This window comes from Mobula hypostoma, chromosome 1 (assembly GCF_963921235.1).
Source record: "Mobula hypostoma chromosome 1, sMobHyp1.1, whole genome shotgun sequence".
Lineage (NCBI taxonomy): Eukaryota > Metazoa > Chordata > Chondrichthyes > Myliobatiformes > Myliobatidae > Mobula > Mobula hypostoma.
This window is the reverse complement of record NC_086097.1, coordinates 78,930,442-78,956,308: the sequence shown is the minus strand read 5'-3', so window position 1 is coordinate 78,956,308 and position 25,867 is coordinate 78,930,442. Positions and strand designations below refer to the sequence as shown.

At 43.6% G+C, this 25,867-nt stretch overlaps 1 protein-coding gene across 2 annotated transcripts in view; it reads right to left on the bottom strand.

Annotated features, from left to right (window-relative positions):
* Positions 1 to 25,867, bottom strand: part of rdh12 (retinol dehydrogenase 12) — a 61,735-nt gene that overhangs the window by 10,458 nt on the left and 25,410 nt on the right. For both annotated transcript variants that reach the window (XM_063051275.1, XM_063051285.1), the window contains exons 3-5: positions 24,373 to 24,528; positions 20,073 to 20,177; positions 286 to 495 (exon numbers count right to left, since the gene is read on the bottom strand). In XM_063051275.1, coding sequence (XP_062907345.1) covers positions 286 to 495; positions 20,073 to 20,177; positions 24,373 to 24,528 — 471 coding nt within the window. The remainder of the gene's footprint in view (positions 1 to 285; positions 496 to 20,072; positions 20,178 to 24,372; positions 24,529 to 25,867) is intronic.

The following is a 25,867-nucleotide window of genomic DNA, read 5'->3' as shown; positions in this document are numbered from 1 at the left end:
AAAAAAAATCACTCCCTACTTGTACATAGTTTTCTCCTTTTGCTTGTTCTTTCTTTCCTCTCTTTTCTATAGGTGTATACCTCAGATAAATATTATGTGATTTGTGGCTTATATGACTATATGATATTTATGTACAATACCTGAAATACATCTTATGGAAATGTTTGTTTGATGATGAACCTCAATAAAAAATAAATTACAAAAAAAATGAACCAATCAAACAATAGAAAGACATTTTTCTGCCACTATTTTAGTGGCATGCTGGAGTTAAAAATTGCAGCATACCTTTCAGATGCTTGGCCAGTTCCCGGGTGAACAGTATGTTGGCTAGTTTACTCTGGCAGTAGGCCAGACCCCCATCATAACTGTTTTCACTCTGCAAATCCTTAAAATTGATTCGGCCAAGGAAATGAGCCAAGGATGAAACGTTAATAATACGAGCAGGTGATGAGTTTTTAAGGAGATCGAGAAGCAGGAAGGTCAATAAGAAATGTCCTAAAGGAATACAAAAAAATCAACACAGTCACCAATCATAAATCCAAATTAAACATTCTGACAAAGTGAAGCAACACTGGAATCACTATACATCAGTAATTAAAATCTGGAGGGTTTTTATTGTTTTCAAATGTTTTTATTGTGAAGCAACATCAGCTTAACCACAACCGACAATGTCCTGAAGTACAAGGCTTCTTTTTTTTTCTTTCTTCTAACAACATAATGAAAGTCAAATGTATGTATGTATAGTAAACAAGCAAAAAGCAAAGGAAACCCTACCACCCCGTCTCCTTTCCCCTTCCCAGCCCTCCCCTCACCCCTCCCGTATGTGCTGTTTAGGTCCTACCGCCTCCCTCCCCCCGACACTTTATTCAGCTGTCGGTCTCTTCTAAATACAACAGTAATGGTTGCCAGATTTTTTCAAATTCCTTGAGTCTGTCCTTGATAACGTATCTTATCCTCTCTAGATGCAGAGTATCCATTAATACAGCCAGCCATTGTCAGAGTGATGGAGTTTCCTCCTTTTTCCAGAATTAGTATGAGTTTCTTTCCATTAAGTATACCATAGGTCAGTAGTTGTTGCTGGGTAGCCTGGAATGTATTTGACCTCACAGGAGTTCCAAAAATTATTAAAATGGGGTCTGGTATTATTTGAACCTTTCTAACCTTCAATAGGGCCTCAAATATTTGCTTCTAATACTCTTGTATCCTGGAGGGTTTTTATACCCAAAATAGATAGAGGCTACAGTACAGGGAGTCTGTCACTCTGAAGTTGCAAGAGGCAGGTAGTTGGGTGACTGTCAGGAAAGGGAAAAGGAATAGGTAGTGCAGAGTAACCCCCGTGGCCATTTTCCTTAATAATAAGTGTACCGTATAGCCTACATTATAGTAAGGGACTACTTTATGTTTTAGTAACACGTCGTTGCATGTGCTGTTAGGCGCGTATTGATCTGTACATGTGTGTCAAGTTCAGACTCTACCAGTAAAGAACCATGAAACTTAGTTCCCATCTCCAGCGTTTTTATTAATAACATAGTTGTGTCAACAGGCCACATACACAACAAATTGGCAACAAGAATTATGAACCGACATCTTATCGGAACGCCTGTTTTAATTAATAATGACACTTGGAGGAGAATAGAGAGAAGGGAGATGAAAAGGAGCGACACATGCATCTAGACAGAGTGCGCTCGTTGCACTAGCAAAAAGGACGTGCGAGTCAAGTGGAACGTGCAGTGACTGCAAGGAGCTAGCTAAAAAGAAAACAAGGAAAAACGGTAACGTGAGGAAATCTGCGGATGCTGGAATTTCAAGCAACACACATAAAAATTGCTGGTGAACGCAGCAGGCCAGGCAGCATCTATATGAAGAGGTACAGTTGACGTTTCCGGCCGAGACCCTTCGTCAGGACTAACTGAAAGAAGAGATAGTAAGAGATTTGAAAGTGGGAGGGGGAAGGGAGATCCAAAATGATAGGAGAAGACAGGAGGGGGAGGGATGAAGCCAAGAGCTGGAAAGTTGATTGGCAAAAGGGATATGAGAGGATCATGGGACGGACGGGAGGCCTAGGGAGAAAGAAAAAAATATATAATAATAAAAGATAAATAAATAATGGATGACGTATGAAGGGGAGGTGGGGCATTAGCGGAAGTTAGAGAAGTCAATGTTCATGCCATCAGGTTGGAGGCTACCCAGACGGAATATAAGGTGTTGTTCCTCCAACCTGAGTGTGGCTTCATCTTTACAGTAGAGGAGGCCGTGGACAGACATATCAGAATGGGAATTAGATGTGGAATTAAAAGGTGTGGCCACTGGGAGATCCTGCTTTCTCTGGCGGACAGAGCATAGGTGTTCAGCGAAACTGTCTCCCAGCCTGCGTCGGGTCTTGCCAGTATATAGAAGACCGCATTGGGAGCACCGGACGCAGAAAAATGGTACTAAAATAACATAACAAAGATGGCAATGATTGGAACTATTACAGCATTTGATAGTGGCATTGAAAACTGGGTAACTTACATTGAGAGAGTGGAGTTATATTGTGATGCTAGTGGTGTTAATGATGAAAAGGAAGCCAGCGTCTTACTCAGTATTATGGGAGCAAAAACATATGGCCTGCAATGGAGCTTGTTAACCCCTGAAAAGCCAGCTGACAAAACATTCAAGCAAATAGTAGACACTCTCCAACAGCATTTAAAGCCTAAACCACTGGTCATTGCTGAAAGATTTAAATTTCACAAATGGAATCGGAGCAAAAATGGAAACATTTTTGAATACTGTGCTGAATTGCGCAAATTATCAGGACATTGTGAATTTGGAGCTGGTCTATCGGACGCAGTGAGGGACAGGTTAGTGTGTGGCATACACTGTGAAACCATACAGAATAAGCTCCTGTGTGAAAAAGACCTTACATTAGAGAAGGCACTGAACATTGCAATATCATTGGAAACAGCAGCACGAGGTGCTTCAGAGATACAAGAAAAATCTCTGGAATATGCTATGAATAAAATATCACTGAACAGGAATGAAGGAAAGAAATGTTACCGTGGTGGGAACATGTCACATGACCCTGAGGACTATTGGTTTAAAGACAAAGAATGCAGAAACTGTGGCAAACAGGGCCACATTGGCAGAGTATGCAAAGCTAGTAAACAACAGAAAAAGGACAAATTACAAAGAAACAAGAAACCCCAGAAAAGAAAATACAACAATGTGCACAAAATGAAAGAAAGCAGTTCTGATGACAATGACTCAGACAAAAGTGAATTGTTTTGTCTGCAACTTCACAGCGTGAAAGAGACAGATGATCAAAGAGTAATATGGATCACTCCACAAGTGGCAGGCGTGAGACTGAAAATGGAGTTGGACACAGGCTCAGCTTTAACAGTGATCTCTGTACATGACTACAAATGACTGTTTTCTCATATACCTCCGAAACGAACTAAACTACTGCTAAAGACTTACACAGGACAGAGAGTGCGTCCCAAAGCCAAAATTAAAGTGACAGTGACCCCCAGAGACAAAACCCAGCAGCTGAACCTCTATGTACTGAAAAATGGAGGACCACTGTTGCTGGGACATGAATGGCTCAGGAAAATCCAGTTGGATTGGCACACCATCAAGCCACTAGATGTGTCAGCAAAGGAGGGCAGCAAGGCTACATCTGAGAGACTGTCACAAATACTTGCTGACTCTGAGGAAGCGTTCATGAAAGGAATAGGAACACTTCAGGGCATGAAGGCAAAGACTCAGATTGAGGAAAATGCATGTCCAAAAGTTTACAAAGCCAAACCAGTGCCATATGCAATCCATTCTACAGTAGAGGCAGAGCCGAAAAATCTGGAGCAGACTGGGGTCCTGTCAAAGGTGGATTGGAGTGAATGGGCCATGCTTATTGTTCCAGTGATGAAGAAAACCTCCAGCACAAAACCAAGAAAACCAAGCAAGGAGCACATATGTGGAGACTTCAAAGTGACTGTTAACCCAGTTCCCCGCACAGTACAGTATCCTCTATCTTTGCTTCCCTTTCAGGAGGGGAACATTTCACAAAAATCGATTTGGCCCAGGCTTATCTCTAAATGGAAATTGATGAAGCATCCAAGAAATACTTGACAATAAGTACACACAAAGGACTTTACCAGTACAACAGGTTGGTGTTTGGGATAGCATCAGCTCCTGCAGTCTGGCAAAGGGCAATGGACCAGATCCTGCAGGGGATTCCAGGGACTCAGTGTTACCTGGATGACATCATCGTTACTGGCAAAGATGACAACAAACATCTTTCTAACCTTGAACAAGTGCTCACCAGGTTACGAGAATATGGGCTCAGAGCTAATCGACAGAAATGTGAGTTTTTCAAAAAGGAAATTCATACTGTGGGCATATGATCAACAAGGATGGCTTACACATGTCTCAAGACAAGACAGAAGTGGTGCTTAAGGCATCACCACCCGAAAATGTGTCTCAGCTGAGAGCATACCTTGGACTAGTGAACTACTACCACAAGTTCTTGCCTAACCTATCCACAGTCCTACACCCACTAAATGCACTGTTACAGACAGGGACACAATGGAAGTGGGCTGAGAGCTGTGAGAAAGCGTTTCAAGAAACTAAAAGACTCATAACTTCAGAAGGGGTGCTCACACACTTTGACCCCTCCTTACCTATCCGACTAGCTTATGATGCCTCACCCCATGGGGTAAAAGCTGTGTTATCGCACGTTTCCAGATGGCTCAGAAAGACCAGTAGCCTTTGCCTCAAGAACGCTAACTTCAGCTGAATGCAACTACGCACAGATTGACAGAGAGGCCCTAAGCCTCGTGTGGGGAGTCAAGAAATTCAGTCACTACCTGTATGGTCAAAAGTTTGCCCTGTTGACTGACCATCAGCCTCTCATGTCAATCTTCAACCCAAGAAAAGGCGTTGTAGTGATGAGAGCACAAAGGCTGCAGCGATGGTCTCTGTTCTTAGGAGGTCACATGTATGACATTGGGACAAGGGGACCAAGCAACATGGTAATGCAGATGGTTTGTCACGTTTACCACTGCTGACTTCAGAGATAACTACACAAATGGATTCAGCAGAGGTTGTTCACACGACAATAGTTGAACAATTACCAGTAACAAACAGCCTCATTGAAAGGGAAACACGCAACGACCCTATGTTGTCAGAAGTGTATGACATCACGGTAAAGGGATGGCCAGCGTGGGGTAACACACTGTTTCCAGCCTTCTCAGCGAGGAAGGAGCAGTTGTCAGTGTGTCGGGGAACATTAATGTATGGCTCACGAGTTGTGGTCCCTCCCAAGCTACGCACCAGAGTGCTGGAGGAACTGCACGAGGGGCTCCTGGGTACCCTGAAGATGAAAGGTCTTGCCTGTGCCTATGTGTGTTGGCCAGGAATCGATAAACAGATTGAGGACTTGACCAAGAACTGCTCTGGATGTCAAACTATCCAGAACACACCACCACAAGCCCCTCTCCATCCATGGGAGTGGCCCTCATCACCATGGCGACAAGTGCACATTGACTTTGCTGGACTATTCATGGACTCTCTCTTTAATCGCCGTCAATGCACATTCCAATTCGGCAGAGGTCATCAAAATGAAGACAAACACATCAGAAAAGACCATTACAGTTCTGAGGGCCATTTTCGCTGGGAATGGCATACCAGAACAAATCTGCACAGACAATGGACGACAATTTGTCTCTGAAGAATTCTAAAGTTTTATGAAGAACAATGAAATCAAGCACTTTACATCGGCCCCTTACCATCCATCCACAAATGGCTTGGCAGAAGGATTTGTGCAGACATTCAAGAAAGCCATCAAGGCAATGGACAGCTAAAATCAACCACTGCAACACAAGGTAGACAACTTCCTCCTTGCCTATTGTAATGCAGTACATGCAACCACTAATCAGACTCCACCGATGATGTTTCTGAACAGGAACCTGAGGTCTCGCATGGATCTTCTCAAACCAGATGTACGGCGTGATGTGGAGAACAGACAGTTCAAACACTTGAATGCTAAGTCAACACGGAGCTTCAGTGTGGGACAGTCAGTTCTTGCATGTGATTACCAGACTGAAAAGTGGCAGCCGGGTACAATTTCGGCCATAGACAGGCCACTGATGTACACAGTGGAGGTGGGAGAGAATGTATGGAGACGTCATGTGGACCAAATCCTGGATGCTCAGGTGAAAAACACAATAACACCTTGCCCGGACTCCCTGACATAGAAGCAAACACTCCTGATGTGACCACATCAGCCTCATCTACAAATAAGCCTATCATCAGGGCTGATGACCCAGCTGATGTACCTGTGGAGACACATTCCCTGAAGCAAACGTTTCAGGACAGACGTTACCCAGAGAAACAGAGAAGACCTCCCCAGAGACTTGAGTTCTAAATGGGTCTTAGACCAAAAGTAAAAAAAAAGAAAAAAAAAGGCTTGTTATAATTTGATATTATTAAGCTACTTTGTTATAATTTGTAAACAAATGGTAGGCGTTTGTATGTTAAGGGTAAACATATTTGTTTAGCATAGTGCCCCAGTAAAAAAAACGGTTGATACACTATTAAAATAAAAGGGGAGGAGTGTACCGTATAGCCTATATTATAATAAGGGACTACTTTATGTTTTAGTGACACGTCATTGCATGGGCTATTAGGCGCATATTGATCCGTACGTGTGTGTCGAGTTCAGATTCTGCCAGTAAAGAACCATGAAACTTAGTTCCCGTCTCCAGCATTTTTATTAATAACATAGTTGTGTAAACAGGCCACATACACAACAATAAGTTTACCACTTTGGATACTATTGATAAGGACAACCTACCAGGGAGAGCTGCAATAATCGAGTGTCTGGCACTGATTCAAGGACTCTTCATTTCATGTTTTTATTAATTATTGCCTTTTTCTTTCTTTTCTTTGTGTATTTGCATGTGTTTGTTGTCTTTTCCACACTGGTTGTCTGCCCTTTAGGGACGGTCTTTATTCATTCTATTATGCTTACTGGATTTATTGCATATGCTCACAAGACAATGAATCTCAGGGTTGTATATGTTGATACGTATGTACTTTGATAATAAACTTACTCTGAACAACGGAAGCGGAAAAACCAGAGCGGTGGTAATAAGTGATTCAATAATTCGGGGAAGAGACAGGAGACTCTATGGACGTGAAAGGTTCACCAGCTGGTATGTTGCCTTGTAGCTGCCAGGATCAGGGATGTCTCAGATTGTGTGCAGAGCATGAAGGGGGATGATAAGCAGCCAGATGTCGTGATACTCTAATGACAGAAATGAGAAAAGGGATGAGGTCCCGATGAGCAGATACAGGGAGCTGGTGAGGAAGCTGAAAAGTAGGACCTCCTGGGTAGTAATTTCTGGATTGCTGCTTATGCCACGTGCTAGTGAGGATAAGAATAGGAAGGGGGAGTTAGGGGTTAGGTTAGAGTTTAGGGACAAGGATAGTTATAGTCATAGTCATACTTTATTGATCCCGAGGGAAATTGGTTTTCGTTACAGTTGCACCATAAATAATAAATAGTAATAAAACCATAAATAATTAAATAGTAATATGTAAGTTATGCCAGGAAATAAGTCCAGGACTAGCCTATTGGCTCAGGGTGTCTGACCCTCCAAGGGAGGAGTTGTAAAACTGGGGGAATTAGCAGTTAGGCCGGAGGCTAAGCCTTCGCTCTGGGCTCAAAGGCCAGTGAAGTAGACATGTGATGAAGGACATCCGTTGTTGGATATTGGGACAACATTCCAGCGCAGATGAGTGCTGGTGGTACCTCCACCCAAGTCAGTGAGTTGTCAGCGGGTTCCAAGATTGGAGTTCCATATGGGCAGGAGGTGACCTCCCAGGTACGCCAGTCGGCGAGACCAGAGTTACAGGCCTAGTGTTCAGGGTCCCATCATTGGCAAAGCCAGAGTTCAAGTCCAGGTGTTTGGAATCCCTTTCTAGGCTCATCATTCATTGCCATCAATGAGAACTGGGTCGATGTCGAAGATCTAAGCCCAATGATTGATTAGGAGTCAAGGCCCGATGGTTGAAATTCTGGGTCTGTAAGACCACTGGGGAAGTCAAAGGCCCAATGTCTGTGAGGCCACCAGAGACTGGAGGCTGAAGACAGCCTGTCCTGGGGTTAGAGGACTATTTGTGTGGGTGCACGCATGGGTGTTCGGGCGGTAAGGGACTCGTTTTGCTCCTTTTCTTTAGTTGCTGTTCTATTGCTCTTGCCTGTGTGGTCTGGGAACATGGTGGACATGCCATGTTGGTGCCAAAATGTGTCGTGACACTTGCTGCTTCCAGCACATCTTTAGGCTGTGTTTGTTGTTAATGCAAACAATGCATTTCACTGTATGCTTTGCTGCACATGTGATGAATAAATGAAACTGAATCTAATTTGTGTGGCTGCCGAATTGGTACAGAGGGCAAGGTTTCAGATCTGTGGATCACTGGGATATCTTTGACCAGTATCCTTGAGGGCAGGTTTGCTAGAGCTGTTGGGGAGGGCTTAAACTAGACCGACGGGGGATGGAAACAGGCGTGTTAGGTCAGAGGATAGAATAGTTATTGTAAAGGTAGATGCAATGTGTACAGAGACTGTGAGAAAAGATAGACAGTGGAAAGTGTTAACTGTGGGGCAAAAATAACAATCAAATAGCATGATTAAACATTTTTTTGAGTATGCTGGTAATGATATATGCCAGGCAACTTTAGAGTGTGGGAGCTACAAATCGCAATCCTGAGATAAAAGATGTGCTCTCAAAAGCCCCCACCCAAAAAAGAGAGCCCTCTGCTCATAGGAGGCCCAATCAATCGGCCGCCAGCACATTCTCGCAGTAGATCTGATGTGGTACATCCCCCAGCCCCACAGATGGGAACCACGGAGGAAGGGAATAAGCGAGGTACACCGAGAAGAATGATGAAATATCTATCTCACCTGGTCACGGTCAACTGGCCAGCACACGCACGTGGACCTCCACAGCTTCTCTCTCCGCGCTCTCCTGGTTATCTGATGCTGAGGACAGTAGGTTGTGAATCCCCTCTTGATGAAACATCTATTGCTTCATCTGCTGGAACACTGGCTGCATCAGCAGAGGGCACTTCCTGTAGCTACCCTGGGTCCCCACCCAGTCCACTGGCGTGTATGATCCAGATCTCACCTGAAAATTTGCCTGTCTGGCTGCTCAGGTCTGCTATTTGACCATGACGATCCCGGGTGACAGCTGGTAGCCAGCTTTCTTCCTGTGAGATGTGCATGTAGATATTGTCCCTGGCACCAAACAGTCTCGGTCTGGCGTGCTTTTTGTATTTTTGTTTCCTGGCCTCTTGCTTGCTGCAAATTTGCTCCTGGATGGCCAGCTGTAGGAGGTCTAATCTGGTGCATAAGGTTCGCCTAAACATTCCTTCTGCAGGTAATGCATCTGAAAGTTCATTTGGAGTCACCTAGCTGGCTGGTGGTGTAGTGGCATCAGCACTGGACTTCAAGGCAGATGGTCCTGAATTCAAACCCATATCTATTTCCATATCTTGCCATGAAAATCCTATAGACCCTATGGAAGAGTCAGACTCAACTTAACAACTGAACAAAAGTAATGGAAAAGGAAATGTCTTAAATTGTGTTTGTTTGGAAAAGCCTCATTTCTCTGCCAGGCCATATGATGCTGTGTAGTAATGTGGAACTCTTGTCAGGTGCCCAGTACCATTCTTCATGACAAATGCCTTAGATACTGCACTTGTGAAGGCTGGCTGTATCATGGCTGCTCTCTGCATGCAAGTTCAACATCAAGTTCTCTTTGGATCCACCACATATGGCACTGGGTGGGCCTCGTAAAACTTCGGCTGGCAGTTCTTTTTAAACTCGAACTTAGCTGCTCCATCATGGTATTGACCTGAAATGTCAGCTTGGAAAACCCGCTGGTGCTTTTGTAATTGTGAATTCAATTTCAATGCCGTGACCCTCCCCACCCCCCGCAATACAATTGATGCAGGGCAACACCAACGGCAGCTACTTAATCCAATTTCTGCCCATCGCCCCTCCCCCTGACCACATGCATGAGTAAATGAAACGGGTCCCCCTAGTGAGCCACTTTTGCTGTGAAGACACCATGCGTATCCACGCCATCTCCAAAGTAGCTGCAAGGCACTAAGCTCGGCGGTCGTAATTTTGGAATCTGGCGCTTACCAGGGTGAGGGCTCACCCAGTATCCAGATCAAATTTCATGGGCTGGTTGTCCACTGTGAGTGTAACCAAGTCAGGAGGCTGGTTTTGGTGGCCCATATCATGGGTTTGGAAAATAGAGTCCACTTCTTCGCTCCGGCCATCTCCTTGCACAGAGACGATGGTTGAATTCCGCCATTTTCTCATGGTGCACTGCTTGGTGAAGCACACCTTTTTGAGGTGCCCTACCTTGTGACAGAACCGGCAGACTGCCTTTTGATGCATGCAATTGGACCATTCGGCATGACTTTTCCCACAACAAAGGCATATTTGTGGAAGTGATCTCTCTGGAGACTCTAGGTTGCGGGTCAGTATTGCTGGCAGATACGGGCCTTTTTGGGAGGAGGCTGAATCTGTGAGGGCATACAGGAGTGAGATATACCAGCTAGTTGAGTGGTGTCACAGCAACAATCTTGCACTCAATGTCAATAAGGCCAAAGAGCTGATTGCTGACTTCAGAAAGGATAGGACGAGGGAACACAAACTAATCCTCATAAGAGGGATCAGAAGTGGAGAGAGTGAGCAATTTGAAGATCCTGGGTGTCAAGATCTCTGAGGATCTAACCCGGTCCCAACATATCAATGCAGCTATAAAGAAGGCAAGACAGTGGCTATATTTCATTAGAAGTTTGAGGAGATTTGATTTATCACCTAAACACTTGAAAATTAGATGTACTGTGAAGCATTCTGACAAGCTGCATCACTGTCTGGTATGGGGGAGGGCCACTGCACAGGGTCGAAAGAAGCTACAGAAAGTTGTAAAATTAGTTAGTTCCGTATTAGGTACTAGCCTCCATAGTCCATAGATATCTTCAAGGAGTGGTGCCTCAGAAAAGCGGTGTCCATTATTAAGGACCCCCATCACCCAGGACATGCCCTCTACTCATTGTTACCATCAGGTAGGAGGTACAGAAGCCTGAAGGCACACACTCAGCGATTCAGGAACAGCTTCTTCCTCTCTGCCATCTGATTCCTGTCTTTAACTGTTTAATGTATTTGCTGTAATTGATTTACTTACTTATCTATATTATTACGTATTGCATTGTACTGCTGCTCTAAATTAACAAATTTCACGACACGTGCCAGTGATATTAAACCTGATTTCTGATTCTGATCTGTGTAAGGCCTCACTTGACTGCCTCCCAGTGGCAAGCTTTAGAGCACACTCTGTCCCAGACAGGAGGTTCTCCTGTGTCCTCCAACCTTGGACTCCGATAATAAACACTTGGCTGAGCATCGCTTCTTCGAATTTGCTCAGGGGAATATCTTTATATATGCATTCCTGCACTGCTAGGGTTAGTCTTGTGATGAAATCATCCACATACGGGCCTGGGGTCTGTCGTACCTGAAAGAATGTGAAGCATACTATAAAGATATTGTCCTGCTTCACCCAAACATTGTCTAAAGCCTCAGAAGTGTCTGACTTGTTCTATAAGTTTACAGGATCAAAGTATTTCTGCCCGGGTTTTCACAAGTGCACGCGGAGCAGCTTGAATTTCACTGCTTCCTCCAGCTTTGCCGATGGTATTAAAATTAGTAGGAGTTTGATGTACGTTTGTAGTCCAGGAAGGTTGTCTTCCATTGCAGCGAGATTCCGGGAGTCAGTTTTCCCACAGCTGCAGCCCAAAATAGATTGGATGTTTGGAATAGAGAGCTCATGCTTGTTTTGATCCTTGTCACCAAAATGTTATGTATCCACGGGGCAAGAATGACAATGATGAAGTACGATTAAACGTTTTCACTCAGTCATGTTACTGACGGTACACACTGGGTACCTTACAGTGTGTGAGCTATGAGCCATGCCCGAGATGAAAGACGTGCACTCAAAAGCCTGCGCCCAAAAGAGAGTGCCCTCTGTGCGTAGAGGGCCCAAACGATTTAATGCCTGATTGACCAACCGAGTGCGCACTCATCACATCCTTGCAACTGATCCCACACGATACAGAATGGGCATAAATGCAGTCAGTTAGATGGGTTGAAATGCATCTACTTTAGTGTGAGAAGTATCAGGAACAAGGGTGATGAACTTCGAGCATGGGTCAGTACGTGGAACCACGAAGTTGTGGCCTTTACGGAGTCTCGGCTGTCAGAGATACAGGAATGGCTGCTGAATGTTCTAGGGTTCAGATATTTCAAAAGGAACAGAGAGGGAGGTAAAAATAAGTGGTCGAAAGGCATTGCTGATCAGGGATAGTATCACAGCTACAGAAAGAGGGAACTTTGTGGAGGGATTGTCTACTGAGTCAGTGTGGGTGGACGACAAAATCAGGAAGTGAACAATTATTTTATTGGCATATTCTATAGACCTCCACCACCCCCCACCCACCCAATAGCAGCAGAAATATGGAGGAACAGATTGGGAGGCAGATTTGGAAAGGTGAAAAAATACAAAATTAACAGGATTGTTGACATGGGGGATTTCAACTTCCCTAATATTGATTGGCTCCTCCTTTGACAAAAAGTTCAGATGGAGCAGAATTTGTTAGGTGTGACCAATATGCAGACAGGCTGACTAGAGGGGAAGCCATACTGGATCTAGTACCGGGTCATGAACCTGGTCAGGTGACAGATCTCTTCACGGTGAGCATTTTGGAGATGGTGATCACAAGTCCCTGACCTTGGGCAAGGATAGGATTGGGAAAATTGAGGGAGGGCAAATTATGATGTTGGGAGTGTAAATTGGGAACAGATGGACTCGGGGAAATGCACAATGGAAATGGGAAGAGTGATTAGGGAACACTTGTATGGGGTTCTGGACAGGCTTGTTCCATTGACCTAGGGAAAGAATAGTAGGGTGAAGGAACCATGGTTGACAAGAGAAATGGATCATCTAGTCAAGGGGAAGAAAGAAGTGTGCTTAAGGTTTAGGAAACAAGGATCAGATAGGGCTCTTGAGAGTTATAAGGTAGCCGGAAAGGAGCTTAAGAAAGGACTTAGGAGAGCTAGAAGAGAACATGAGACTACCTTAGTGAGGAAGATTAAAGAAAACTCCAAGGTGTTTTTTTATAGATATATATATGTGTGTGTGTGTGTGTGTGTGTGTGTGTGTGTGTGTGTGTGTGTGTGCGCGCGCGCGTGTGTGTGTGTATCTGAAGAGCAGGAGGATGACCAGAGTGAGCATAGGACCAATCAGAGTTAAAAGAGGGACCGTGTACCTAAAGTCAGAGAAGACAAGAATCGTCCATAATGAGTACTTTGCTTCAGTATTCACCAGTGAGAGAGACTTGACGAATGTGAGGACGGTGTAGAACAGTTCTATTTGCTGAAACATGTTAATGTTAAGAAAGAGGATGTGCTGGAACTTTTGAAAAACTTTAGGTTAGATAAGTCCCCAGGTTACCACAGGAAGTGAGGGAAGAGATTGTTGTACCTTTGGCAATGATCCCGGAGTCCCCAAGGGCCACAGCAATAGTACCAGAAGATTGGAGGGAGACAAATACTATTGTTTTGTTCAAGAAAGGTAACAGAGATAACCCTGGGAATTATAGCCCAGTGAGCCTTTCACCAATGCTGCACAAAATATTGGAGAAGTTTCTCAGAGACAGGATTTGCAAGCAATTGGAGTAGCATAGTCTGATAAGGGATAGTCAGCATGGTTTTGTGAAGGGCAGGTCATGCATCGTGAGCCTGTATGAATTCTTCCAGGAAGTGACATAGCAAATTGGTAAACGTAGAGCAATGGATCTGGTGTATACGGATTTTAGTAAGGCATTTGGCAAAGTTCCCAATGGTAGCTCACTCAGAAAACCATGAGGCATGGGATCGGAAAACTTGGCTGCATGGATTCAGGATTGCCTTGAAGACAAATGTTTGTAGATGAATCCTACTCTGCTTAGAGGTCAGTGACTAGTAGTATGCAAGAGGTCAGTTTTGGGAAAACTGTTCTTTGTGATTTTTATAAGTGACTTGGACAAGGAAGAGGAAGGGTGGGTTAGCAAGTTTACAGATGACATGAAAGGTTGGTGGAATTGTGGATAGTGTGGAGGGTTTATGTACTGTAGGTTACAACTAGACATTGACAGGATGCAGAGCTGGGCTGATAGGAGACAGATGGAGTTCAATCTGGAAAAGTGTGAAGTGATACCCTTTGGAAGGCCAAACCTGAAGGCAGAGTACAGGGTTAATGAAATGAAAGGATTTTTAGCAGTGTGGAGGAACAAAGGGCTGTTGGATCCCTCAAAACTGCAGTGCAAGTTGATAGGGTGGGCTAAGAAGGCACATGGTGTGTTGGCCTTTATTAGTGCGGGGACTGAGTTCAAGAACCATGAGGTAATGTTGCAGCTCTATGAAACTCTGGTTAGACCTTATCTGGGAATTGTATTCAGTTCCAGATGCCTTGTTATAATATGGATGTGGAAGCTTTAGAAAGGGTGCAGAGGAGATTTACCAGGATGCTGCCTGGATTACAGAGTGTGCCTGATGAGGAAATGCTGAGCAAGCCAGGGCTTTTCCCTTTGCAGCGAGGGAGGAAGAGAGGTGACAATACAGGTATATAAGACGATAAGAGACTGGACAGACCACAACTTTTTCTCAGGGTGAAAATGGCTAATATGAGAGGGCATAATTTTAAGGTGATTGCAGGAAAGTTTCGGGGGGGGGGGTGCAGTGGCGGGTGTCAGAGGCAGTTTATTTTAAACAGAGTGGTGGGTGCGTGGAATGCGCTGCCAGGGCAGGTGATGGACACTGATACAGTAGGCACATTTACTGCAATCATGGATGAGAGAAAAATGGAGGGCTATGTGGGAGAGAAGTGCAATACTGAAAACAAACAAGAGAAAATCTGCAGACGCTGAAAATCGAAGCAACACACACAAAATGCTGGAGGAACTCAGCAGGCCAGGCAGCACCTATGGAAAAGAGTACAGTCGACGATAGGCCCGCTGAGTTCCTCCAGCATTTTGTGTGTAGTGCTATACTGATCTTGGATTAGGTTAAAAAGTCAGCACAACATTGTGGGCTGAAGGGCCTGTACTGTACTGTACTATTCTATGTTAAAACTTTTAAAGAACTTGAAGTTAGCAAGTACCTTATTACTTAAAGTATTTCACAATAAATTTCATTATCCGTGTAACTAGTATAATCTATGAAGCAAATATAATTTAGGTGTGAATGGAATGGGTTGAAGAACTAATGGGATAAATGATGTTAATCTGCTTTTTATCCCTTTTGTGGTAGTTGCCAAGACAGAAACATTAGCCTGTTTCCTTGTAAACTTTGTGTGCCATGAAAGGGGCTTTATTTAGCATCTCATTTGAAAGGCTTTATATTCAAGAGTGGAACTTGTCCACAAAGCATTCAGATGGAAAATGCAGGTGAAAACTGACTTTGTTGATTTCAATGAGAAAGAAGATTGAAATGGATTTGGGGTCAACACACAAAATGTTGAAGTAACTCAGCGGGTTTTTTTTAGCATGTCACACCAGACAGTCAGCCATTCTTCAAAGTTGCTGGTGAACGCAGCAGGCCAGGCAGCATCTCTAGGAAGAGGTACAGTCGACATTTCGGGCCAAGACCCTCCATCAGGACTAACTGAAAGAAGAGCTAGTAAGAAATTTGAAAGTGGGAGGGGGAGGGGGAGATCCGAAATGATAGGAGAAGACAGGAGGGGGAGGGATGGAGCCAAGAGATGGACAGGTGATTGGCAAAAGGGATATGAGAGGATCATGGGACAGGAGGCCTAGGGAGAAGGAAAGGGGGGGGGGGAACCCAGAGGATGGGCAAGGGGTATAGTCAGAGGGACAGAGGGAGAAAAAGGAGAGAGAGAGAAAGAATGTGTGTATATAAATAAATAACGGATGGGGTACGTGGGGGAGGTGGGGAATTAGCGGAAGTTAGAGAAGTCAATGTTCATGCCATCAGGTTGGAGGCTACCCAGACGGAATATAAGGTGTTGTTCCTCTAACCTGAGTGTGGCTTCATCTTGACAGTAGAGGAAGCCGTGGGTAGACATATCAGAATGGGAATGGGATGTGAAATTGAAATGTGTGGCCACTGGGAGATCCCACTTTCTCTGGCGGACAGAGCGTAGGTGTTCAGCAAAATGATCTCCCAATCTGGGTCGGGTCTCACCAATATATAGAAGGCCACATCGGGAGCACCGGACGCAGTATATCACCCCAGCCGACTCACAGGTGAAGTGTCGCCTCACCTGGAAGGACTGTCTGGGGCCCTGAATGGTGGTAAGGGAGGAAGTGTAAGGGCATGTGTAGCACTTGTTCCACTTACAAAGATAAGTGCCAGGAGGGAGATCAGTGGGGAGGGATGGGGGGGAAGAATGGACAAGGGAGTCGCGTAGGGAGCGATCCCTGCAGAAAGCGGCGGGGGGCGGGAGGGAAAGATATGCTTAGTGGTGGGATCCTGTTGGAGGTGGCGGAAGTTACGGAGAATAATATTTTGGACCCGGAGGCTGGTGGGGTGGTAGGTGAGGACCAGGGGAACCCTATTCCTAGTGGGGTGATGGAAGGATGGAGTGAGAGCAGATGTGCGTGAAATGGGGGAGATGCAATTGAGAGCAGAGTTGATGGTGGAGGGGGTCTTGGCCCGAAACGTCGACTGTACCTCTTCCTAGAGATGCTGCCTGGCCTGCTGCGTTCACCAGCAACTTTGATGTGTGTTGCTTGAATTTCCAGCATCTGCAGAATTCCTCGTGTTTAAATCAGCCATTCTTGTCCGGTGCGTGGTGTCAGGATTGGTCTCCTTTCGGATTAGCCAGTTCACGATATGAACGTTCCTGACTTGACCCTTTTTTTTAACGAGGCTGCGTGGCTAGCTCGATGCTCAACCCGGCACGGATGGAAAGCGTGCTCGGGGGGTGGCCCGACTTGGATTCGAACTCGAGAGCCTTCGGTCCGGAGTCCAGCGCTGATGCCATTGTGCCGCCAGCTGGCCAACTCAGCGGGTCAAACAGCATCTATGTAAGGAAGTGGATAGTTGACAATTCCCCCTGGTGCCCCTCCCCCTTCCCTTTCTTCCATGGCCTTCCGTCCTCTCATGTCAGATACCCCCTTCTCCAGCCCTGTATCTCTTTCACCAATGGACTTCCCCACTCTTTACTTCACCCCACCCCCATCCCGGTTTCACCTATCACCTTGTGTTTCTCCCTCCCCTCCCTCCACCTCATAACTCTGACTCCTCATCTTTTCTCTCCAGTCCTGCTGAAGGATCTTGGCCCGTAACGTTGACTGTACTCTCTTTCCATAGATGCTGCCTGGCCTGCTGAGTTCCTCCAGCGCTTTGTGTGTGCTGTTTGGACCCTTCATCAGGTCTGAAGAGAAAGAGGGGCAGATCACAAACAACAGAACGTCTGCAGATGCTGGAAATCCAAAGCAACACACAGCATCTATGGAAAAGAGTAAACAGTCAACGTTTTGGGCTGAGACCCTACATCAGGAAAGAAAGAGGGGAGAAAACTGGTATAAAAAGGTGACGGGAGAGGTTGTTGTAAGAGCTGGCAGGTGACAGGTAGATCCAGGTAAGGGGGGTGTTGATAAGCAGGTGGGGGAGAATGGGAATGATGTAAGAAGCTGAGAAGTGATAAAGGGCTGAAGAAGATGGAATATGACAGGAGAGGACATTGGACTGTGGAATAAAGGGAAGAAGGTGAGGAGGGGAATCAGTGGAAGGAATGTGTGGGTGATGGGCAGATCTAGTGAGTGGGGAAGGCAAAGAGAAGGGGTGGAATGGATAGGAGAACAATTCATGCTGGAGTTAAATTTCACACTTAGATGTTGTTGCTGGATTGCTGTTATGATTATTTCAAGAATCATTTTGTAATTCAGGAAAAACTTGGAATTCATGAAAGGTGTCAAGACATCAACTTACTTGGGTATTACAAAATCAGACTTTCAAATCAATTCCATGTATGATTTTGGTTTTATTAACTACAAGTTTCATAGTGGACAAAATGGAAATGTAAAAGGGAGAATTTTCCTATATATTTTGGTTAAAGAGAGTTTTAAACTGAATGTGAGGAACATTTCATGTTTTCAAAAATATTAGAAATAATAAAGGAAAAGTTAAATCTACATAGCAGAGTAGTAATTTTGGATAAAATCAAGCAATTATTAGGAAGCATCAAAGAGTTTAGTGATAGTAAAGGCACAAAAGGAGATAAAATAGGTACAATTGAAAATGCCGCACTCTAAAAGCACAAACCATGTAGAACAAAGAAAATGAATTTGGGGAACAAAGGGACATTGAAAGATATGTGCTGGGAAGACAATTTCTCTCTTTTATCTCGTTATTTTATTACTAAAAGAGAAAATGATCTCAACCCTGGAAAATAGGTTGTAAAATCAGGAAAAATGGAGTTAAAACACGTATTGTCAAGAATTGTTTTAAGATACCATAATAGCAACCGTGACATTAAAAGAAGGATATGCCAGCAAACCCTTTTTTCCTCTTTCCATCTTCTTTGACCTTTTATAGTTGTTAATCTCTTACCTCTTCTGATATCATTCTGCTCTACGCCCTGGACTTTTCTCTTCAGATCTGTAAATTTACTTTTAAACATAACTTACTACTTATTGATTCAAAGGTCACAATTCAGTTTAAATAAAACAAGTCCCTCAATGCCAGTGTCTGTGAATCAAAGCAGTGCCTCCTAAACCACTCCACCAGCCATACTCTTAATGATAGCAGCTGATTAAGATGCTTCTGCATCATTGATCAGGAAACTGCAGGCGGGCTGATTTACTGCAATATGACAAGACCAGGCAGCAGTGAACAGACAGCTGAAAGTTCCCCGCGAGTTCCCTGAAAAGAGGTCCGGGGCTCTGGCCTGGTCTGCAGGCTCTGATGTCATGGTTACTGGGACAAGGAGGACCACTGCAATCAGAGAATGGTCTGGAAAAGGGTGAAAGGTTGGTGGGCGACCAACAGCTAGAAAATGGGACGGTGGTTGAGGTCAGGAGAAGAGAAAGGAAAAAAGAAAGAGAGAAAAGAGCAAGGGAGATGAGAGTGAAAGGGGAGTGAGCTACTGGTGGAGGAAGTGTAAGTACAAGGTAGTTGAGGGAAAAGGAGGGAGGGGGTCACCTGTGGGTTAACTGTGTGTGTAGAGAGTGGATAGAACTGGGATGCTGGGAGGTAGGATGAAGGTTCAGGGAAGAGGACAAAAATGAGTGTATCAGAAGGGGAGTAAAACAGAAAGAAAGAGAGAGACAGTGAGAACAGAAATGGAGAAAGAGAGGGAGACAGAGAGAAAAAAGGGCACCATCATCTTCAATCCTGCTGAAACTATAGGCATTTGCCTCACATAGAGATAATAAAGATTATTAGCTTCTTAAAGTAGGAGAGGGTGGGAGTAGGACTGAGCCTGATCAATCAAGAAGGGTTCAATTGGACTCTGCTCTAATGTATATTTTGCAGTTAAATAACTTGTTTTTGCTGATTTCCTTATAATCCAGTAAAAAATAACCACTTCCAAACAGAAAAAGAAAGGTAAACAAAAAAGCAAATCCAAAGTCTTCACTTGATGTGTTTCACTCCCTGAATTAATTACTTTTGAAGTGTTGGCACTGTTGGGATATAGGTGAATCCATCTGCCAGTTTGCCCATTGCAAGCTTACATAGAACACAGAACAGTACAACACAGAGAGGACCTTCGGCCCACTGTTACTGAGGGAATGGCCACAGGGGGAGCTCCTCACTATCTGCTGTTCCCTTTTCCTCTCCTGCCAGTCATCCAGCTACCTGCCTCCTGCAGCTTGGGTGTGAAAGCCTCCCTGTGGCTCCTATCTCCTGAGTGAGCCGTAGGTCATCCATCGCCAGCTCCTGTTCCCTAACACGGTCTGTAGGGAGCTGCAAGTCATGTTAGATGGTCCACAAGTTCAACTTCTTAGTAACTTACCAAGGTGATTTACACCAAACTGCATCTCAAACCCATCAGACGTCTTCATGAAGGGGCACATCATCACTCCAGCGTTGTTGATTAAAATGTTGAGCACCTTTTCCTCTGTCATTAAACAGAATTAGGCAAAACAAAATAATTCAAATTGGAAGCATGCTAAATGTTTTTGCCCTTCTTATAACACTGCCACGCTATAAAGGTGTATACCTTTCTGGCTAGATTTCTATTCAGCATTTTTGCCCAGTTTCAAACTAGATCTTGCTTCTGTAGACTTTAGAATTAGAAGTGATCTCCCCGACCCATGAAAAAGCCTTTATAACTTTGTTAAGAGGCTATTTGATCTGGGTGGACAGCTGGAAGTAAAGGTATGGGCTCAGGACTTGATTTTGATATTTAACTATGAGAATCTTTTAAATTCAATAAGTGGCGTCCAAGACTGAAACAAAATTGCTTCCAAAGAGGATGTGAATCTCTGGGTTGCTCCGCTCTGTGGGGCTGTGGATAATTTATTTTGGACAGCAAGCAAGTTACAGATTATGGAGACTGGGTAGGAAAGTGGAGTTGGTAGAGAAATTCATCTTGAATGTGAGGAAGCGGAAAGGGAAAAGTCAACATGCACACAGCACATTGGTGATCACTGGTGGCTCTCTTGTGCCTGGATATTTCAAAGCCAATGTGCACAGTCTGTTACCAGTACTTATCTGCAGTGAAGGAAACACTAGCAATAAAGGCGTGCTGCCTGCTTTAATGACTGCACATCTCTCCGTAACCTAAGACTGTAGATCATGACACAGTGGGAAAAATTGGTTGACTTCCTGGCAATCAAGCTTGTTGACTTCAACAGGAACAGGAGATCATGTGCTTTGGGACTAGGAACAGGAGATCATGTGCTTTGGGACTGCAGTGAGAAATTCCAACTTCAGTGTCTAATGGTCTACTTGTTTAGTAGAAGATGAGAACTCACAACGGGCTGAAAATGAACCGATAGTAACCTAAACAGTTCCACTTCTTGCTAACACTGACATGATAGGCTGAATAGCTTTGTTTTATTCCATAAATTTTCATGACCCTGTGATGAATGTTTAAACATAATATAGTACAAATAATTGGTCTCAATTAATCACCCTTGCTTTGTGATGCTTTGCTACACCAGGAGGTGGCACCTGAAAGCAACCAATGATGTGAAGGAACATATAAAAAGTAAATAACGCAATAAATTGAATACCAAAAAGGGGTCATTCAGCTAAACTCTCCAATTCCACAACTGCTCATACAACACTATCAGTATATTTCTTTTTATTCCTCTCTTCTTCATCCCCATAAATACCAAGCTATTTGCCTTAACAGCTTGTTGGCTAAAGTAGTTCCTCCTGAGATCCTTATTGGTAAATATTAGTAAATAGAAACCATAGAAAAACTACAGCACAGAATCAGGCCTTTTGGCCCTTCTTGGCTGTGCTGAACCATTTTCTGCCTAGCCCCACTGACCTGCACACGGACCATATCCCTCCATACACCTCCCATCCATGTATCTGTCCAATTTATTCTTAAATGTTAAAAAAGAACCCACATTTACCACCTCATCTGGCAGCTCATTCCATACTCCCACCACTCTCTGTGTGAAGAAGCTCCCCCTAATGTTCCCTTTAAACTTTTCCCCCCTCACCCTTAACCCATGTCCTCTGGTTTTTTTCTCCCCTTGCCTCAGTGGAAAAAGTCTGCTTGCATTCACTCTATCTATACCCATCATAATTCCATATACCTCTATCAAATCTCCCCTCATTCTTCTACGCTCCAGGGAATAAAGTCCTAACCTATTCAACCTTTCTCTGTAACTGAGTTTCTCAAGTCCCGGCAACATCCTTGTAAACCTTCTCTGCACTCTTTCAACCTTATTAATATCCTTCCTGTAGTTTGGTGACCAAAACTGAACACAATACTCCAGATTCGGCCTCACCAATGCCTTATACAACCTCATCATAACATTCCAGCTCTTATACTCAATACTTTGATTAATAAAGGCCAATGTACCAAAAGCTCTCTTTACGACCCTATCTACCTGTGACGCCACTTTTAGGGAATTTTGTATCTGTATTCCCAGATCCTTCTGTTCTACAGCACTCCTCTGTGCCTTACCATTTACTCTGTATGTTCTACCTTGGTTTGTCCTTCCAAAGTGCAATACCTCACACTTGCCTGTATTAAACTCCATCTGCCATTTTTCAGCCCATTTTTCCAGCTGGTCCAAGTCCCTCTGCAAGCTTTGAAAACCTTCCTCATTGTCCACTATACCTCCAATCTTTGTATCATCAGCAAATTTGCTGATCCAATTTACCACATTATCATCCAGATCATTGATATAGATGACAAATAACAATGGACCTAGCACTGATCCCTGTGGCACACCACTGGTCACAGGCCTCCATTCTGAGAAGCAATTCTCTACTACCACTCTTTGGCTTCTTCCATTGAGCCAATGTCTAACCCAATTTACCACCTCTCCATGTATACCTAGCGACTGCGATTTCCTAACTAATCTCCCATGCGGGACCTTGTCAAAGGCCTTACTGAAGTCCATGTAGACAACATCCACTGCCTTCCCTTCATCCACTTTCCTGGTAACCTCCTCAAAAAATTCCAATAGATTGGTTAAACATGACCTACCACGCACAAAGCCATGTTGACTCTCCCTAATAAGTCCCTATCTATCCAAATGCTTGTAGATTCTGTCTCTTAGTACTCCCTCCAATAACTTACCCACTACCGCCGTCAAATTTACCGGCCTATAATTTCCTGGATTACTTATCGATTCTTTTTTAAACAACGGAACAACATGAGCTACTCTCCAATCCTCCGGCATCTCACCCGTAGACACCGACATTTAAAATATATCTGCCAGGGCCCCTGCAATTTCAACACTAGTCTCCTTCAAGGTCCGAGGGAATACCCTGTCAGGTCCTGGGGATTTATCCACTTTAATTTGCCTCAAGATAGCAAGCACCTCCTCCTTTTCAACCTGTACAGTTTCCATGATCTCACTACTTGTTTCCCTTAATTCCATAGACTTCATGCCAGTTTCCTTAGTAAATACAGACGCAAAAAACCCATTTAAGATCTCCCCCATTTCTTTTGGTTCTGCATATAGCCGACCACTCTGATCTTCAAGAGGGCCAATTTTATCCCTTACAATCCTTTTACTCTTAATATACCTGTAAAAGCTCTTTGGATTATCCTTCACTTTGACTGCCAAGGCAACCTCATGTCTTCTTTTAGCCCTCCTGATTTCCTTCTTAAGTATTTTCTTGCACTTTTTATACTCCTCAAGCACCTTATTTACTCCCTGTTTCCTATACATGTCATACAACTCTCTCTTCTTCTTTATCAGAGTTCCAATATCCCTTGAGAACCAAGGTTCCTTATTCCTATTCACTTTGCCTTTAATCCTGACAGGAACATACAAGCTCTGCACTCTCAAAATTTCTCCTTTGAAGGCTTCCCACTTACCGATCACATCCTTGCCAGAGAACAACCTGTCCCAATCCATGCTTTTTAGATCCTTTCTCATTTCTTCAAATTTGGCCTTCTTCCAGTTAAGAACCTCAACCCTCGGACCAGATCTATCCTTGTCCATGATCAAGTTGAAACTAATGGTGTTATGATCACTGGAACCAAAGTGCTCCCCTACACACACTTCTGTCACTTGTCCTAACTCGTTTCCTAACAGGAGATCCAATATTGCAATATTTTATGTTTCCCACTTCTCGTCTTGACTACAAGCAGAAACTTTGCATATGCCCTGTTACACCCTTACACTGTAATGAACTCTACCGAGTTGCTCTTCACTTTCCTTTCTATGGAACAAAGGCGAGCTTGCTCAGTTCCTCTTAATAGACTTAATCTCACTTTTGGCATAGCTCTTGGGCATCTTTTTCCGACCACATCCTGTACCTCTGTAATCTTTTGTTCTAATAAATTGACCATAACCTTATTCAAAGTTACTTCATTGGCTTCTTTGAGATGCAATCTACCAGGTCTTATCCATTTATGTTTGTTTGTTTTATTAATGGTTTATGGTTTATCTGCTCTGTTAGTCTTGCTGGCAAATATCCAAGTATAGTAACTCCTCAATTAGTTATTGCCACATTTCTGCATCAACTGGTACTTTAAATTAGTGGACCAATCCCTATTCCAAGTGTATGTTTGTGGAATACTTTTACATTTTGCATTCCTTGATAAGTTTAAGTAATCATAACTGTTAGGTATCAACAAAATGAAAATATTCCTTGTAGGACTGAATTACCTTTAACGATATTTTCAGCAAACTGGTATATGGATCTGGTGTTGGCTAAATCCAGTTCTCGAACAATGACTTGTTTATTTCCAGTGTCTTCACGAATATCTTGGGCTGCAGCTTCTGCTTTGGTCAAATCTCTGCAGGCTAATATTACTCGAGCACCTGCAAAAAGCCTGTTTGTCAGTACTTTTGGTTTTAATTTCTTTATTATTTTAATTCATAATCATGCATTTATTTAATGTTGGCACAATATACAGTGTTTCTGTTTATTTTCTGCTTTTTAGTAAGACTTTACTTGAAGTCCAACCAATCTATTAACATCTTCATGCCCTGGAAGACAGCTTCCAATTGAAGTGAACAACTTACTGGTAAATAAACCAGTTAGGTACATTACCCTCTCTATCTGAATTATCCCTTTCATAAATATAACTTCATAGTTCTCAAAATCTATGCATATTCCTTCATAACATATGAATATCACAAAGTATTTTATAACCTAAAATATACATATTTCACATATGCAACCAGTGTAATGTGTTTTGGAGAAATTAAGTGTTTTTTTGGAGTGATCTTGCACACAGCAAAGTACAAATAACAATGAAACAAATGACCTACAAATATTATCTTTTTTTGTAGCCATAATTTCAAATGCTGCATGGGAATTTTTTTTTGCAGTCATATTAGAGGCAAGAATAGCTATCCTTCTTTAAAGTGATATAAGATAATGTTCTGATATGTCTATGAGCAAGGAAACCCTTTGGATAACTTCAAATGGTTCGAGCCATTATTTTCTATAAACTTTTGGTTGACATGTGGATTTATGCTGCAGATACAAACAAGTCAGTGATTTATGTGTGTTTGATTTTGACTTTGCATTGTGAAATAAGAAGGCCAAGTTAGGATATGGGACAGCGTCCAAAATGACAACAAATACTGTCTGGTATTTTTTTGGGAACCACCTCATGTCTTGATTGCAGAGGTATCTGGTCATATAGAATCATCAGGGTTGAAAGGAGGTTATGCATGAATGGGGCTCATTATTATCTTGAGCCTTCACAATATGTGGAGAGGGAGAGGGCAGAGATAAGAACAAAGTGCTTATGATGATAAGCCCCTGTGAGGCCCTCAATTGGTCAGGATCGACCAAGGATATTGCATCCTAGCTCTCTATGTGATCCACAAGCCACGGCAGTACAATACAGAGAGCAAGCTGTTGCCCATGTTGCAGGCTCCTCCTCGCCATGCAAATGACGTACCCAAAGGAACAGCAGAAACCGATACAGTTTGGAACCAGCAGCATCACAGGAGTTGCCACTCAGTGTTGGACTGCCTCAGGGCCTAGGGCTCTAGATTTTACCCCAGACTTTACTCCTAAAGCCTTCTTCATGTGTGGATATAGTCACAAGGCAGCGGAGGTTTGAGATCAGAGTTTTCCTTCTCCTAGGTGAGCTGCCAACCATGGTCGGCGAGCCTGCTCTGCCTGATGCGACTGGTTTTAAGG